A 17,875-nucleotide genomic window follows, 5' to 3' on the forward strand; every position below is an offset into this window, starting at 1 on the left:
ATAATTGACTCATTCTTCAAATTTTAGGAAAAAATAATATTATTTCTATAAAAGGTTTAGTTTTCCCAAGTAGTGTAACAATTATGAAATTAATATTTCAGTAGTGTGACTTCACTCTCGCATTATTTCAAACATTATTGATGCCATCAGCCTTCCACAAAGTTCACTTCTATCTTTGGCATTAAGTCTAATCTTGACCCTAGTAAAGTGGAAGGGTTTGATAATCTTCAAAATACTGATCCACAACAACAGCCCAATAACATCAGTAATGTTATTCACCCCTTTTAAACAAGTGGAAATAGAAGTTTAAAAACTAAATAATCTCTCAAGGTTAACTTGTCCAGGAGTGGCAGAAATAAGAATCAAATGAGGGGCAAGCCCATGCCCTTGACCACTATATGATAATGTCTCTGTTTAATACATTATATGGTAATTATGTTTATAGGTCTATATTCACCACTAGCTTCTAAACCCTTCAATAGAATGAACTACACCAAATCCATTCTCTTTTTTTTAAATAATTAATTTATTTATTTTTGGCTGTGTTGGGTCTTCATTGCTACGTGTGGGCTTTCTCTAGTTGTGGCGAGCAGGGGCTGCTCTTCCTTGCAGTGCGCAGGCTTCCCATTGCGGTGGCTTCTCTTGTTGTGGAGCATGGGCTCTAGGTACGCAGGCTTCAGTAGTTGTGGCTTATGGGCTGTACAGCACAGGCTCAGTAATTGTAGCGCATGGGCTTAGTTGCTCTGCATCATGTGGGATCTTCCCGGAGCAGGGCTCAAACCCATGTCCCCTGCATTAGCAGGCAGATTCTTAACTATTGTGCCACCAGGGAAGTCCCCCAAATTCATTCTTTTCTTGTAACATAACTCAACAGTGCTTGAATGATAATTCATTCTTTGAACAGTCTCTGAGGGAGAAAACGCTCTTTACACTCCCCTGCCCGTAGACTCCTCCCTGACTTGCACCTTGGGAAAAAGTTCACCCTTTCTCTTCTGAATCTTGCCACGTCCTGCAGTGCAGTCTCAGGTGTCATATCTCTCTGATTTGGATTGACCCTCTGTACTCTTGGTCTCTCTCTCTCTGCTACCTTATTCAGGCTCAGCCTCAGTCCTCTCCACCCCCAGCCTTCCTCTCTGCCAGGAGTCAGCTCCTTCTCACATTCTCTGTCCCACCACAATCCAGCCCCAGCCAGATGGTTTATTGCAATGAGTTGTACACTATTCCCCACATTAGAGATTCTGTCCTTCTCCCAGTTAGGCTTCAATTTCTATGAAATGTATGTGATGATTTGTTCTGGTTGACAATCCCGGAGAAGGTTGTGCTGAGTGAAACTCCGAGTGTGGTTTTCTATAAATCTGCCCTGCTTGTCTTTGTTCCATTTCCTAAAGGTCAGTTGAGCACATGTCTCCAGAGATTTGAAAGTTACCACAAGTGAGTTTAGGCAGAACTCTGGGCACCGACCCCAAATAGAAGTCGATTTGCTAGCCTCAGTTGTTTTCCCCCTCCTAAAAAGTATTTAAGCTTTAGGCTAATAGCCAATTTTGTGTTTCAGTCTGCTCAACAAATGTTGAGACAATAGCTATCATCATTTGTACAACAATTTTCTAAAATGTTAGTCTGAACCAGCTCAAAGTTTCAGAAGAAAGCTTTAAGTTCTGCTTTGTAAACTGTATGACTAGAAAAGTGCACATTAGATTATTCATTTAAACTGGTTTCCAGCACAGTTTATTTATCATTTTTCATTCCATATTCTCAAGCCTACTCTTTTGTTTTGCTTTCCAAAGTAACAGAGCACCACTCTATGTAATGAATGTCACGCCAGACTCTGAAACATATTTTTAAAATATGATTAAGTGAAGCTAATTCCCTTGTAAGGATCTCTAAAATTTATCATCCTCCAGTGACTCATTTTCATTTCTACATTAAACGTGGAAAAACTTTATTCTAAGAAACTGAAAGCACATATTAGTTACTCATTTATTCATTCCAGGTATGCTGTATACCACAGAGATTTAGGGTTCTAACATTGGCAATCCATATAATTAAGTGTGGAAAGTCTTCTAAATACAAATTATGATACAAGAACACATTGTTGGTAAATACATCTTCTCTCTTGCTCCTCTGCAACAGCTTGCCACCTTTTTACATGTTTTTCATCTTTTCTTAAATGATAGCTGACTCATTTAGAATGCCAGCTCCACCATTTACTAATTGTATAATCTGAGCAAGTTATTGAAGCTCTGTGTGACTTAATTTCTTTACATCTAAAAAATAGGGGAGGGGTGAAGCACCAACCTATAGATAGAGTAAATAAAATAATACTTGTGCTATATAGAACTGTTCATTGGAAGCCTTCGATAAATGCTAGTCATTTTGCTATCAATAGTATACCTCCTCTAGACCCAAGAAAGATTAAACTCTTATGTGAGGCTCCATTTGAATGAGCATATTTTGATACACTGTTGATCTTTTTTGTTTTGTTTTCTCTCTACAGGTATCATCCTTCTCATAAAGGAACTAAGTGTATTTACCTGTATTCTGACAAGTTTATTTACCTCTAGACTTTTCTTTGTCCAAAACTTCATGAGTTCTGAGATCCTTATCAACATGCCTTAAAATATCACTTCAGTCAGTATCTTTTACTACCTAACATTTCTAACTAAATTCCTAAGGCACATAAGAGCAGGAAAAAGGCTGTGCATCTTTTTACTGCTGCAGTATTTTATATGGAAAATGCTCAGCAGAGAGTTCTCTGTGATATTCATTCTCTCCCTGAAATTGTCCTGGGCTTTCTACATTCATATACATTTCCTCACACAATCCAACTGGCCAAGACCTTTCCACATCTTTACAGATATCCAAATTCTACCCATCATTTTGCTTCAAAGTTCACTTCATCTCCATGCTTCCTTGTGCACCACCCCAAAGGGGAAAATTAAATGGATTGATTTTTAATATCATAATTGGGCCACACTTATTTAATAACTGATGGCTTAGAGGAAGGCATATAAATAATCAGGCAAAGACTGAGAACTCTCTACCCTCTGCTTCTTTCCTTCTGGCCATAAAGGATGTGGCCTTTTCAAGCAATAGGGGGGTATGATTTGAGACTTAGCTTTATACTTAGACCTTGAAATGTACAATGCAGACCTATCATTGTAATTTGATCTAGATTATTAAGGCCACAAGTCAGATAATGGAGTTTTCAACAGAACCAAATCTATCTTCATAAAGCATTGCTTTGCCTTGGTTTGAATATGCATTAATTCCCTAGAAAATTTCTGGGAAAGTTGGACTAAGAGAGGATTCAGGGATTCCAGATACACTGGTCAAGCTATTTTAACAATAATATCTAAGAGTTGCTCCATAATCGCACCTCTATCATTGCAAGCATGTACCATGGCCAGGATTAATCAAATTTGACATAAATTACCCCATCTTGTAGGATTCAATTTAAATCCAACATGATAACTCTCTCAGGGAGAGGGGATCATCCTTTTTCACTACGATCTCTGGCATTTACTCTTTCATAGACTCAATATATTTCCTGATTTATGAATAAACCACCCTTCTCACTTCGTCACCTGAGTTCAGTAAAAAAAAAAAAGTTAATAAATAATTCAAAGGTTTAAAAAATATATGTATAGCCTTTACTACATATTTTACAATTTCCTCAAGAGTGGAGGTGGACACATACTACTCAGAGGGCCACTAATGTCCTTGCTTCTCACAACCACATGATGTTGGCTGACTTAGACATCACCGCCAGTGCTTTATTCCAACATTGTCCATATTTTTAATTCCTGATTCACAGTGTTCTTTCCCACCATGTTCTTATAGAGCTTAGTGCTTACTTTGTGGATTGCCGAAGAGCCCTTAATATTACAGTTCTTTTATTTGACCAAATCTTTTCCATTTAATTCTATTGCAAACGATGCAACAGAGTTAGAAAAACAAATGAATGACTCTATAACATCCTTCTCTGCAAAAAATATATTTCCATTGGCTTAAAGTCAGTTATCCCCAAACTCAGGATGAGTTCCATTCCATCTGGTACTATGCCTAGGAAATTAAGGGGAAAATCTTATTTCTATGATTTTTCTACGAGGCCAAGACTTTGAGGTCATCTTTCAGCACTTACTTTTGTAGTATAATTTCTCCAAAGACACCTCACACTAATATAATCCCTATGTTTTGCTCTGGCATAAGTTAACATGCCCAAATTCCTTACAATAAGCACAACATAGGCTCTATCCTGGGACTCTTTAAACGTGTATATATATATATTTGATCTCTCCAATTAAAATGTAAGATCTCTAAACACAAAGATTGTGTCTAATAATATTGATCTCCTTTAATGTTTGGATATGTACCTAGTTTCTTGTGAAGTATTTATTTTGTTTCCAAGGTAGAAGCAGCAAAGTCCTCTTACCTAAGCCCGGACTAATTTTTCTACCACTTACCTAACAACTCCACTTAGATGGATTATGAGCCTCTCAAATCTAATAGCCAACACCAAACTGGGGTTTCACAAGAACGCTCCTTCCCCTTACTCCCAATCAATTCCTCTCCCCACAAGGTTGTTCAATTTTATTTAAATGACTTCAGCATTTATACATTGCTTAGGCCAGAGTTCTGAATCTCATCCTGATTCTTCCCACTCATTCATCTTTCAGATCCAATCTATTAACAAGACACATTTGTGTATAAATGTATCTCAACTTCACTCATTTCTCTCCATCTTCATTTCTTCCTCCTAAGTTCAAACCCCCTTCTTTTCTTCCCTTGGATTACTGTAATAGACTAGTTATTGGTCCTCATGCTTCTCCTCTTATTTCCCTCCAACTCTTTACAAAATACTATCCACAATGAGATTTTTTCAATGTAAAGCTAATTATGTCATTTCCCTCTCATGCCCCTCCTCTATTGTCAATATTCTTCAATGGCTTCCACTATACTTCAGATAAAATCCAAAGTTTTATCAGGACCTAGAAGATCCTGCATTAGCTGCCTCTGGCCTAACCTTCTACAGTTTTCACTTTCCCCCTTCATCCACTGGGCTAAACCCAATATGGCCTTAATTTGGGGGGCAGGCTGGGCTCTTTGTAGAGGTTTCCACAATTAGAGGGTGTTTTACTTTTCAAAACACTAGTACAGAACCCTGAGTCTTCCACTCTGACATGAAAATCTAACCACAAGTGATTGGGATAAACTTGAGATAAAAGGTTTTCAGGGTTGAGGGGTTAAAAATAAACACCAAGGCAATTTTACAATTGAAAATGTCCATAAATTCAAATTGGGATGCCAAGATTATGTCTCCATCTTAGTGATTTTCAAATGTGTGATTACTAAATCCTGGATTTATATAGCTGATGGTTGTTATATGATCAAATATACTGTTGTAGTTCTAGTACCCATTAATCATATTACAGCTAATTAAAACTGGAACGTCTCCTTTGGAACAGTAGCAATCTTTCCCTTTTGCTTGAATAAGATATATATATACATTATTTGAGACTGTCATGTTTCTCCTCTGATTTGAAAGCCCAGAGTCAAAAAGAAAATATTGTAATCTCTAAGTGACACTCTTCCAAGAATAAACCAACCTCCATATCAATGGTTGTATCATTCGATATTTGGAAGCCAACTATTTACTCTAAAAAGCAAATGTAAGGTGATGATTTGGAAAGGAGGCAAAGTCACAGAGATATAGTTGTCTTTTTATTGCCAGAATCAAATAGTAGGAGAAAGCTAGGTCCCAGGGGCTCCTGCTCAGTGTTTCAGTACCTCATCATTGGAAATGCTATCTAGCAACTTCACATTACTTGTAGATAATGCTTGGTAATCTGGCTGAGGGCCAGTTTTAGAACTACCACAAGAGTAGAAAAGTGCTCTAACCTGTCCAGCTGTGCTGAGATCACATAACAAGTTATACCAAAGAAACTAAATACAGCCAAAGATTTCCGATAAAAACACAGCTTTGCAAACCATCACCAAATCTGGCCTCCTGAAGAGCTTTTTCACAAATAATGAAACAGAGAAATGCATTGGGCAAACAGGCCTGGAATGCTTCTGGAGACATCTGGTCGGGACATGTTTTCATGTATTGTCAAGGAGTTGCTGGGGTGACTTCTTCATATTCTGCAATTTGCCAACATAGGTAAGAAGGAAGGCCATTAATGTGTGAAGCTGATGTATTCCATCAAAGCCGTTAAAATGAAAATGACACATGTGAAAGTTAATTGTTTTTTCCAGAATTTGTTTATTTTACCTATTGCCCTTCAATATTATATAACTATTATGCCAGATATTATGTTTGGTACTGAAAATACAACAAATAAGATGAAAACCCAATTTCTCCAGGAGTTCCCAGTCCAAAGGAGAGGAATTCATAAATAAATCTTAGTTTAATATAAAAAATTGATATAAAAAAGAATACTAAGGGAATAGGAAAGGAATTCTTCACAAAACTCAACTACCAGTAGAGAAGCTATGTTGTATGTGTGGAGGTGAGGAGAGGAATCTGAGCAGAATGCTGCCAAGAGGACTTCAAAAGAAATTGACATTCGAACTTTGGAAGGAAGAGGAATTAACCAGGAAGCAAGGGGCCTTTTCTTAGGAAAGTGATGCTCTGACCTGACAACTAGAAATAATGAACATATTTAGTTATCCAAGAATCGTCATTTAATAAGTCGTGAATACTAAGTAATAATAAAAATAACATGGAGAGTATCCACGGAGAGTTTATTATTTACTGTTCAGGGCTATACATAAATAAATAATTGCATTTAATACTATGAGGCACATATAATTTTTTTTTTCATTTTACAAATGAAAGTCCCCATGTTCAGACATCAGAGACAGGATTTGATCCTGCATAGTCATTTGAAAAATTATGAATATTTTATTATTGAAGTCCCTATAGAGATGGAAAATACAGTAACAGAAATGAACAATGAACTGGGTAGAATTAACAGTAGTTTCAATACTACAGAAGATAAGAGCAGTGAAACTGATAGTGATGAAAACTATCCAAAATGAAACAAAGAGAGGAAAAGAAAACACCTTAAGAAGTAAACAGAATCATCAGTGACATGTTAGACATAAACTATAGTTACAAAAATAAGGTCAGTGATTCCCAGGGGTGAGGGGAGAGGACCATGGGGTAAGGGGAGAGGACCATGTTGGTGACTACACAACTGTGTATGTTCGTCAAAACTCATCATGGTGCACCCTTAAAATTGGTGAATGTAATTGTTTATAAAGTATACTTCAGTAAGCTGATTAAAGAAAAAACTGAAAGGGGGTAACTTACCATTTGGCTTAAGAAAAGACTGTGATACATCTCATGGAAATTAAAAGTTGGAATTTATGTAATTCAATTAGTAAGAGTTAAATATTATTAAAGGTAACAGTAATACTAAACAATATTACTAAAATATTACTAATATTAATATTACTAGTAATATTTAGATAATATTAAAGGTACTTGTTTCTGTAAATTTCACTTTTAATATACATACATGTGAATGTTAACTTCTCTTGCTGCCTTCAGTACATCAAAGTCTTCTGGAGCTAGTATAGTACCTTTTATTATACTAGCCTCCAAATATACTTTTAAGTATCTAGGATGAAACTACAAACACAGTGGTTGTGTTCTACATCAGAACTATTGCCAGTGATCTAAGTAGTCAATCACAAAAATAAGGTTTCCATAAACGTGGCCTCTATTTTATTTAATTTCAAATTCCACATAACTCCTAAGACATAAGAACTCAAAGAAAGCATTATATTATTGGAAATCATCCCTGACCACAATACAATATAAGAATTAGGTATATCATTAAATTTTTAAATCTGCAGTCCTTATAAATAAAAAATTAGCATTCAATGTATTTCTTTAAAGAAGCATTTTATTGTAAAAAATAAAACTTTAAAATTAAAGATGGCAGGTATAATCAAATATGATAGATCTTTCCTTAAGCTAAACAGTAAAATTTATTGCAGTTCTGTGATACCATTAAACAGTTACCTATTTCTATTCTCATGTTATCTTTCCTTTCTTTTAGGATGCAGCACAATATTTTCTCTGAAGGGAACAAGGTAAGTGACACCACCTTTCCTGAAATTGCCAGTATATCACACTACAAAGGGCACAGAATGAAATATGTTTATTTCATTTAGACCATACACACTGCCACACGTTAAATGGGCATTAAAAGTTAAAATAGAATGCCAAGGACATAAAGGGTTGCAATGAAATAAATCCCTCAAAATCTTTCTTATTACTTCATTATGCAAATGAATTTTAGTTTGTCATATTTGGAAATCAGTTTGAAAGAATGTTTAAAGCCTAAACCTTTCATTACTATGAACATAAACCATCTAATGGACACTTCAGTGTATGATCACAGACTAACTTTACCAAATAATCTTAACCAAAGCAAAAATTAAATGGAGGACAGAGGGTGAAAGGACCTAAATTACATTATTTTAAATTTATAATCTAAGTTGTAGTTTCTAATATTTACAAAGTTTATAAATATATATATTAGCCTGATTAACATACCTTAGTTTTTAGGTAGAAATAACTGGGATATATATTTAAAAGAAAGAAAAAGAAAGTAATTTTCTTACTTAAAATCATATAATGTGGAGACGATAACATTTCAATGCCATAAATAATTATATTTTTAAGCTAATGTAATAACCTCTGTCAAATTTCTTTGGACTTTCTACCCCAGCTCAGAATTGATAAAGATTAAAGTAACATTTGTATTTATTTAAAAAAAAGTAAAATTTGCAGAAAACTATAGCACATCCCACTACACACTACTGATACCAAATTTCGCTCTGTACATAATAGAGAAAATTAGACAGTTTATAGATAGAATAGACACATCAAATTTTCTTTTTTTTTCTGAAAAATTAACTCTAGAAAATACATCTTATTTTTACCTAAATTATTTCCAGATAGAAATAGCTCACCTTTCAATAATTTAAGTAAATTTAGTCTTCTTGTTTTTTTTCTTTCCAAGTGCTAACAAAAATTCTCAGCGTCTTAAATATACCCAGTACCTTAAATACTCTCAGCACCTTGGTACGGAAAACACTAAAACATTTTATCGAATACATTTTTTTTTTTTCTCCAGGCAGATTAAGAACTACTGTTATCTGTTTTGGGGGGCTTTTGTCGCTGTTGTCTGTGTGGTGTTTGTTTTGTTTTGTTTCACTTTTGTATAAAGTTATGTGATCATCTATACATCATCTCGATAAACAAAACATCATGTGTGGTTAAGATCATTCAACTTATCTCTGAAAGTCAAGTTGGAAGTTATAACTTCATCATGCTACCTGTTAAAGGAAATAGAGAGTGGACCTTAGAGTCAGCACTATATTGCCTGCTAAAGATAGTTAAGCTTTTCACCTATAAAATGAGGTAGCTATCTATACTGACAGATGCTATGAAGAAACTAATCTGTCCCTGTCACTATCTTTTCTTAGGAACACTGACTTCAACATATAAACTTGGTGATAGATGATGGTTACAACTTACAACAGAATTTGCAGTTATCAGCAATCTATTTACAGACTTGTAAAGGGAAACCTCACAGGATTTGTATACAGTAGAAAATGTTTTGCATATATTTATTTATAACTTCCCCATCTTGAACTTCATTTAATCCTTCTACTGAAAACAGATCAACATTTAAATAAATTTAGCAGTATTTACGTATTAAGATGAGCCACGTACATTTTCATCCTTGCAAATGGATCATAAAGTTTAATTCCACAGTATAACTTCTCTTTGAGCCTGTCACTTTGATTCCTAATGTTTCACTGGCCTAAAATGATCAACGTTGAAACTGTGTTTGTTCTTGTGGATTGTAGTGAAATATGAGAGAAAAAAAATGTTAATTTCTTCCAGCATAGATTTGTTAGAGTTGAGTGTTAGTTTAAAAGAACATCAGAAAACTGAAATTATACCTTTACAGGTACTGTAGTAGAGGGGCATTCTGTGTGTGGTAATTGTCCTTCATAGCAAGAAAAAGGGCAAGACTACTCACTAATCCTGCAGATGACATTACATTAATAGACATGATAAAATGTATAGTATATTAATAATAAGACTTTAGAAAAAAGTAACTAGGCAAGACAAAATAGGCCATTCCATCTCAAGAAGAGGAATACTGGACATGGATCACTAGTCTATAATCCATGCAACTAGAAAAACTCTGCAAGCTGAAAGGAGATAATCTGGTTCAGTGAATTGCTAATCTCAGGTGACAAGGCAAAACTCACAATATGAACCTGCAAATTGAAGCTACTTTTGCTCTATCATTTCTGAAAATTATCTTTCAAAACTATCACAACGATGAAAATAAATTTGCATGAGACCAAGCAAACAGTACTTCCAATCCAATATTTAGTTTCTAAAGAAATAATTTGGGAGATAATTATGAGTAGTTGTCCTTCATGACTTCATCTTCATGGGTTATGGATGTGAACTGAGACCCCTCACTCATCTTTAATAATGGATCAGAGCATTTCCATCCAGGAATGTAAGTATTTTTTAATTTAAAAAATGAATCCTTTTAAAAGTATAATATTTGAAATTGTAACTCACATTTTAGATAAGAGAACTCCTTTCCTTGAAAAGGAGTTTAAGGGCCTAGCTTCCTATGCCCAGACACCACCTTAGTACACAGGATGTTCTGAGGCTCCTTCACAATACCTTAGAGCTCTGAGAAAAGAAGAAAAAAAAAAAAGCTTGCAAACCACTGCATGCTTCTAAATCCTTTGCAAGGCTACTATTTCCTACTCACATTTCAAGAAAAGTAAGATGACAAGTTTCCTAGGTTCATATGATGAGTACAGAAGTATTTCCTTTCATTTGCCTTAAAATGATAGTTTTCAAATTTTAAAGTTGCCTCTTAGTTCTTTAAGCCTCAGAAACATGTATCCAACGGCCTACTCAACACTCTTCCATGAATCTCTCAAGGGCACCTCAAGTGTAACATATCCAAGACTAAGCTCACTTTCTTAGCAAAGATCACGATCAAGAAGGAAACCTGGTATTGTCCTCATCACCTCCCTCTCACTCATCCTCAATTTCCAGCTGTCTATAAGTACCATTACTCTTCTTAGGTGTTTCTTTCTCAAGTCCATCTATTTTTCCCACTCTCCATCTCTACTGCTACTAAAAGGTTCAAACTACCATTATGTGTCCTTCAGCAATTACTTCGCAACAGGTCTTCCTTCCCACACACTCTTCAGGCTTTCTAATCTATTTTTTCACACAGCAGTTAGTTATGACCTTAGGTCTTCCCTGTTTAAATTCCTTCAGTGGTGTCCCACTGCTTTTAAAATTAAAAGCAAACTTCTTAATAATAACCTAGAATGACTTGATCACACCACTAGCTTCCTTGGGCTCTGTCCTCCAGCAATATTACCATTCTCTCAGTCTTGAAAATCTGTCAGTTCCTGTTTGCTGCAGGGCCTTGATGCAGATAAGATCTGGTGGTTTATTTAAATGCTGTCATATCACTTTGGATTAGAAGCATTTATCTCAACTGTAAATCAACATGCAATTCTGTTTTTAAAGTTTATGTTCATATTTGCTGGACTGTCTGGCTTACGCTCATATCCCAGCACATAGCATAATGCCTTGCACATAATAGAGCTTCATGAGTCTATCGGCTGAATTAGTTAAGTGATAATCTGGGATCTGGGGAAGAGTACGACCTATCTTTCATTTGATTTTTGTAGACTTTTGATAACATTTAAAGTTTTAAATCCTTTTAGTCTCTTTTCAAGAAGCAGATCAGCCTCATTTTAGATTCTGAAATTGCTCTTCTCTATTTTATTTCCACTATCTTATACATTTAATGAGGTTGAAGAATGTCTAGAATCATACATACAAATGTTTTATTTGTACATATGATGTTATGTACAAAGATTCTACTAGAGAATGATTATGATTTGCATTTGTATTTTCAAAGCTTTTACTGATTAAAGAGCTTGACTCTTTAGTATCTTTTAAGCATCCAAGCATATCAATACCTACTGATATTAACAAGAATTACAGAAAGGGAGGATGGTAGAAGAGGAATATGTATTCAGGCCACTAAGTTTGGCAGAGACCATACTCTTAGATCCCTAGCTCCATCCAACAACAGTGAATCTATTTTTATTTCATTCCTAAATATTTAGCCGTAAGTGCCTCTAGTTCACTTACAGATATTGATCTGTTCAAAAGCAAGGAAGCCTTTATTACCACATTAATTTTTTGATCCTCTGCCCCTCAACAACCTGGCAATTATTTAAATAAGTGTGGCTTGCTGAATTACTGATAAAATTCATGAAACTATCCATATTTAAAGTTCAAAACCATTGATTTTGTGTAATTTTATTAAAGATGAATATAACTTAATTTTAAGAAATTTTGCATGAGCTTTCCCTGGATAGCTACACTAAAGTAACCTAGATTTAAAATAACAAAATACTACTACTAATTTAATTAATAATAGTCATTTCGGGCTTCCCTGGTAGTACAGTGGTTAAGAGTCCGCCCGCCGATGCAGGGGACACGGGTTCGTGCCCCGGTCCGGGAAGATCCCACATGCCGCGGAGCGGCTAGGCCCGTGAGCCATGGCCGCTGAGCCTGCGCATCCAGAGCCTGCGCTCCGCAACGGGAGAGGCCACAACAGTGAGAGGCCCGCGTACAGCAAACAAACAAGCAAACAAAAAATAATAGTCATTTCAGAATGTTCTAAGGACCATGCAAAACTTTCTGCAGATATTACATAATTTAATCCTAATAATAACCCTATGAAGTATGTAGTATATTAATGTATTGTTATTATCCCTATCTAATAGATGAGGAAACTAAGACTTAGAAAGCTAATAAACTTGCCAAAAATCACACAAAGCAAGAATTCACACCCAGGCTGCCTCACTGTAAGTAGAGATGATGATACAGCATAACTCTATAGGGTCTCAGCCATAATGAAAATGTAGGGAGCTTCTTCAGCTTTTTTTTCATCAACTTTTCTTTCCATCTTAGGGAGGGAGAAAGTGGAAAGTTTCTGACTCAGAACCAGCAATGACAGCAATTAATCAATAGCTTATGGAGTTTATAGACAATACTCTTGTCTTCTTACCTCAGAGAAATTTAGTTTGCATTAAATTCAGTATTCCATTTGCAAAGTTCTGGGAAGCATAGACATTACTGACAGAACATTTTTAGGACATCTATGAAATCCATTTTGCTACAGGACGATTTAGGCATGAATAGTATCCTCAAGGAAGAAGGCTGTATACAAATAATAGTAATTAAAGGCAATATTTTAAAAATACAATAATTCCGAGGTTTGATACATTATATTTCTCTAGAGGATTCAGGGAAGACTTCAACAGAAAAGGATGTGAGTGTGATCTTGAAAAAAGTTAGAATTTCAAAAATTGAACCTTCTGTAATTTTAACATGCGTATGAGTACCACACTACTCTCAATCAAGCATTGAAGACTGCCAATTCACATATTTCCATGTCATTCATTTTTTACCGAAAATGTTCTAGTAACTATACAAATATCAAATGCTCTGCAGCAATTAATTACTTAACAGTATGGAATTAAATATATTTACTAAGTAAGTTATTGTAAATAGCCCAACACAGAAGACTGACAGAAAAACCTGTTTCTGAAATAAAAGCTAAAATGAACTCCTCTTGTTTTCCAAAGAGAGCTATTACCTCAGACATTTATTATTGGTTCCAAATGTTTTATTCACTCACCTCACATGATTCCAACACAGCCTGTTCTTTACAGGAGGATTATTTTACTTGTGTAATTAAGGTAATACAAATATTATTCTGATAGATTAATATCTGATTAGCTTGGAAGAAAATTTAGTTGAGATACATGTGACATCCAGGTTTTACAAAGCTTGAAATATATTAATTTTGGAGGACGTCTTTACAAAGAATATAAAATTAAAAATGGTTCCTGATCATATGGACCCTAAAGCTTACGCTTCAATAGCTTTATTGTCAGTAAGATTCAGTTTAGGAACTCTAGAGCCCAAATTTTGTTGTACAATATTATATAATTGTTGATTAATTAATTAATTATTGGGTACCTACTGTGTTCCAGTAGTATGTTCCAATATTACAGAATAACCAATACTATTCTAGGCACTGAGAATGAAATGTTGAATGAAACATACAAAATTTTCATCTTCCTAGAGCATATGTTCTAAAGGTGAGAGACACAATAATACATAAATAGATTAGACAAATCCAGAATACATAACAAGATAAGGGCTATAAATTTAAAAGGGTAAGGAGATAGAGAATAGCTTAGAACTGGCTATTTCCACTAAAATGGTTAGGGAAGGTGCATCAGGATTTGATATTTAAATTGAATCATTTAATGATGAGAAAGAGGTAGCCAAGCTAAGAGAGATTTTTTTTTCAGTTTTATCCACAGTAGGGAGAGAAGGTGATCAATAAACATTTGTTGAAATGTTAAGTGAATGCATCTGTGGGAAAGCATTTTCAGTAAAGTAGAAAATGCAAAGATCCTGAGATGAGCGTAACTTGCAGTTTTGGGGGGATGGAAAAAAGGCCTATGTGCAGAGAAAGGTGATTAATGGAGAGAATGGTAGGAGATGAGGTTGAAGAGAGGCAAAATCTAGATCAGTTAAATCAATAGTTCTCAGGCCAGGTTGCATGTTAAGTCACCTGAGGAATTTTACAAAGCACCAGTGCCTATGCCCCACCAGAAGCCCCGTCAGCAGAGGGAGGGAGAAGTGGTATTCAAACAGAAGCATTTGTTTTTAAGTCCTCCAGGTTAAGAACCAATGATCCACAGACTTGAAGGCACAATAAGAATTTTGGTTTTAGTCAATGAATGCCAATGAATGCCTTGTCAGGGTTATCAGGGGGAAATCAATAATGTCATGAAGATGTATATAGCCTTGAATTAAGATTCAGAATAAATACTTTGCCCAAATTCTTCATGTGTTTTTCCTTGTACCTAATTTGTATATTTATACACAAACACAGAGAAAACAAAGATGGTCACGTGCAAGCAGAGAATGGTATAAAAACAGTTTCTATTCTTTCTAATGGTGATACCCATAGAATACACTGATCAAGAATTCTGAAAGTTTCTCATCACATAAGAAAAAAACATTCATTTTTTTCTTCATCTAGACTATTTTACGTTACAAAGACTCAGGAAGATTAAGGTGCCAAAACCAAGTTCTTTTCCTGACACACAACTCCAGTGTCCTAGGACCCTCTGACCAACAAGTAATAGGAAGCTTGAATCAGTTTTATCTCTAAAATCTGAATTCTTCTGGTAGCTCCGTGACCTCTGGAAAGCAAGGCAGGAAAAATACCTCAGTAGTTCCACAACTGATTTCCATCCTCCCCCTTCATTGCCACCTCTTCCCAATTCTTAAAATTCCTTACCCACATTTTTTCATAGCACTTATACCTTCTGAAATAAGATTTCTTATTTTTTATTTAGGTTATTCATTCATTTATTCCATTTCTTATCTAGCCTCCCCACTGGCATTCAAGCTCCATAATACTTTTGTCAAATTTGTTTATTGATTTATCCCAACATCTACAGAAGTGCCTAGCACATAGCTCTGATTCAATAAATGAATATTTATTGAAGAATGGAATGAAAGCACATGTGGTCATTATTCTTATTTTTCAGATGAAGAAACTAAGGCTCAAAATGGCAAATGAAGTGTATCAGGTCACATCTTAAGGAAATAACAAATTTAGGATTGAAATGCACATCTTTCTCACCCTAAAGTCCGTGTGTTAACCACTACATGCTAATCTTTAGTAAAGCATTTAAAGCTGAGACTAGAATTCTGTGCTGTGGTCAGACTGCAGACAGCCTCTAGTACCAGAGTAAGGAGTTATGACTTTGAGCTGCCATTAGTTGGAAGTTATTGAAGGACACAGAGCACGAAAGTAACAGCATCAAGGTAGTGTTTCAAGAAGACTTGTCTGCCATCATTGTGGAGAATAAATGGGAAGGAGAAGAACAACAAGGCAGCAAGATAGTTCAAAGAAAAAAGCACGACGTCCAGATAATTTCAGGAACTAGTCAAAATAAAGTCTATAAATCACTGGCAACATCAGATTACTCTTCACCTGTGAAATGCAGACCTGTTATAAATGTTCATTCAACAAATTTATTGAGGGCACACAATGTTCATAACAGTCAGCAACAGGTTCTAGCGAACATTTTATGTCAAGTAATAAGACAAGGTCATCTGTACCTGGTCATGCCCATTTCATCCCACTTAGTGGGCATGTGAGTAGCACAGATAACTGAAAGATCTTCAAAGAACCACAGCAAAAATAAAAGTGAAAGTAGAAAAGGATCCAAAGCAGAAAAAAGTTTATTCATTCACCAAATGTTGGTTCTGTACTTGCTCTATGAAAGACACTCAGATTATATCCTGAGTCAGAAATGGATCTTAATCCCCGAATATGAAGTGCCCTTAGTAAGAACAATACCAACAACAACAAAATGCACATAAATAGCCTGAAAATAAAGAGATTATGATGGAAGAAGTTTAGATAAAGTACTATGTGAACTGAGAGGAGAAACAGATAACCTTAAACTTGGGATTGCAGAAATCTTCAGTGAATTGCTAGTAACTGAGCTATAAAATATATTCCACCAAAGTACATCCAAAATAATGCATTAGTGGATTTTGTGTGTAATTCTTGGTAAACATAAGTAACTTTTAATGACACTGGGAAAAATATAATGATCGTGATGCATTTCTGGAAGAGACATTGTAAAACTCATGAGGACAAAAGCAAGACTGCCAATTGTACAGGCCCTTTCATGGTCACTATAATTTTTAAGTAGGGTTCTAGGTTGGAATCCTCAAGACTCAGTAGGTTTACCTTGGCCTCTACTACTTGTCTAAGTTTGATAGTTGATATAACTTCCTTGGATCTTCATTTCTCTGTTAGAAAAAAAAAAGTATATGAACCAGTAACCACTTTTCATTTGCTCTTTGTCATATGCGTATCAATTCTAAAATGCTATATAATATAAATTTTATCAATAGGTCACTTTATAGATAACCCTGAGTGATCCATACTAGTGAGATTTACTCTGCATACCTACTGTAAAGAGTTACATGCACATATTATGACATAGCTTCCAATTCATTGTAGCTCCTTTTGTCATGAGAAATGAGAACTTCAAATTATGAAATAAGACAATCACTCCAGTAATCTGCTTATATAAGTTGGTAAAAGTTTATATAGTCTCAATATTTCTTAACTATTTTTTCTAGCAGAGGTGACTTTCTGAAATATGTATTCCTACATAACTCTAAAGTATTTTATTTTTATCTTTATATTAAAGTTAGAAAGATGGAGAATTGTATTTGCGATAGTACTTGAACCAGAGATGAAGACTTCTGAATATCACTGTCAGTATCCTGACTGAGCTACTTTATGATTTGGGACAAGCCATGTCTTCACTCTTTCTATGCTTTCAAGACTATGGAACATTTTTAAAATGGTTCTTAGTGGTTGTATTCATTTTCTAGGGTTGCCATTAACAAATTACCACAAGGCTGGTGGCTTGAGACAACAGAGATTTATTCTCTCACAGTTCTGGAGGCTAGAAGTTCAAAGTCAGGTTGTCAGCAGGGCCATGAGCCTTTCAAAAGCTCTAGGGAAGAATCCTTCCTTGACTCTTGCAGCTTTTGGAATGCATTTCTTGGCTTGTGGCAGCATAACTCCAATCTCTGCTTCCATTTACACATGGTGTTTTTCTTCCTCTGTCTCTCTCTCTGTCTACTCTTTCTGTGAAGGAC

The 17,875-nt window shown here is 35.2% G+C and overlaps 1 protein-coding gene across 4 annotated transcripts in view; it reads right to left on the minus strand.

The window, feature by feature from the left end:
• GALNT13 (polypeptide N-acetylgalactosaminyltransferase 13) overlaps positions 1–17,875 on the minus strand; it is a 549,363-nt gene that overhangs the window by 449,550 nt on the left and 81,938 nt on the right. Inside the window, exon 2 of one of the 4 annotated variants that reach the window (XM_027131155.1) lies at positions 931–950. The exons of the other annotated variants lie outside the window; for them this stretch is intronic. Coding sequence (XP_026986956.1) covers positions 931–950 — 20 coding nt within the window. The remainder of the gene's footprint in view (positions 1–930; positions 951–17,875) is intronic. 4 annotated transcript variants of the gene reach the window in all.

The sequence above is a fragment of the Aethalodelphis obliquidens genome, unplaced genomic scaffold (assembly GCF_003676395.1).
Source record: "Aethalodelphis obliquidens isolate GAN/ISIS:26980383/991018 unplaced genomic scaffold, ASM367639v1 scaffold2, whole genome shotgun sequence".
Taxonomy (NCBI): Eukaryota; Metazoa; Chordata; class Mammalia; order Artiodactyla; family Delphinidae; genus Aethalodelphis; species Aethalodelphis obliquidens.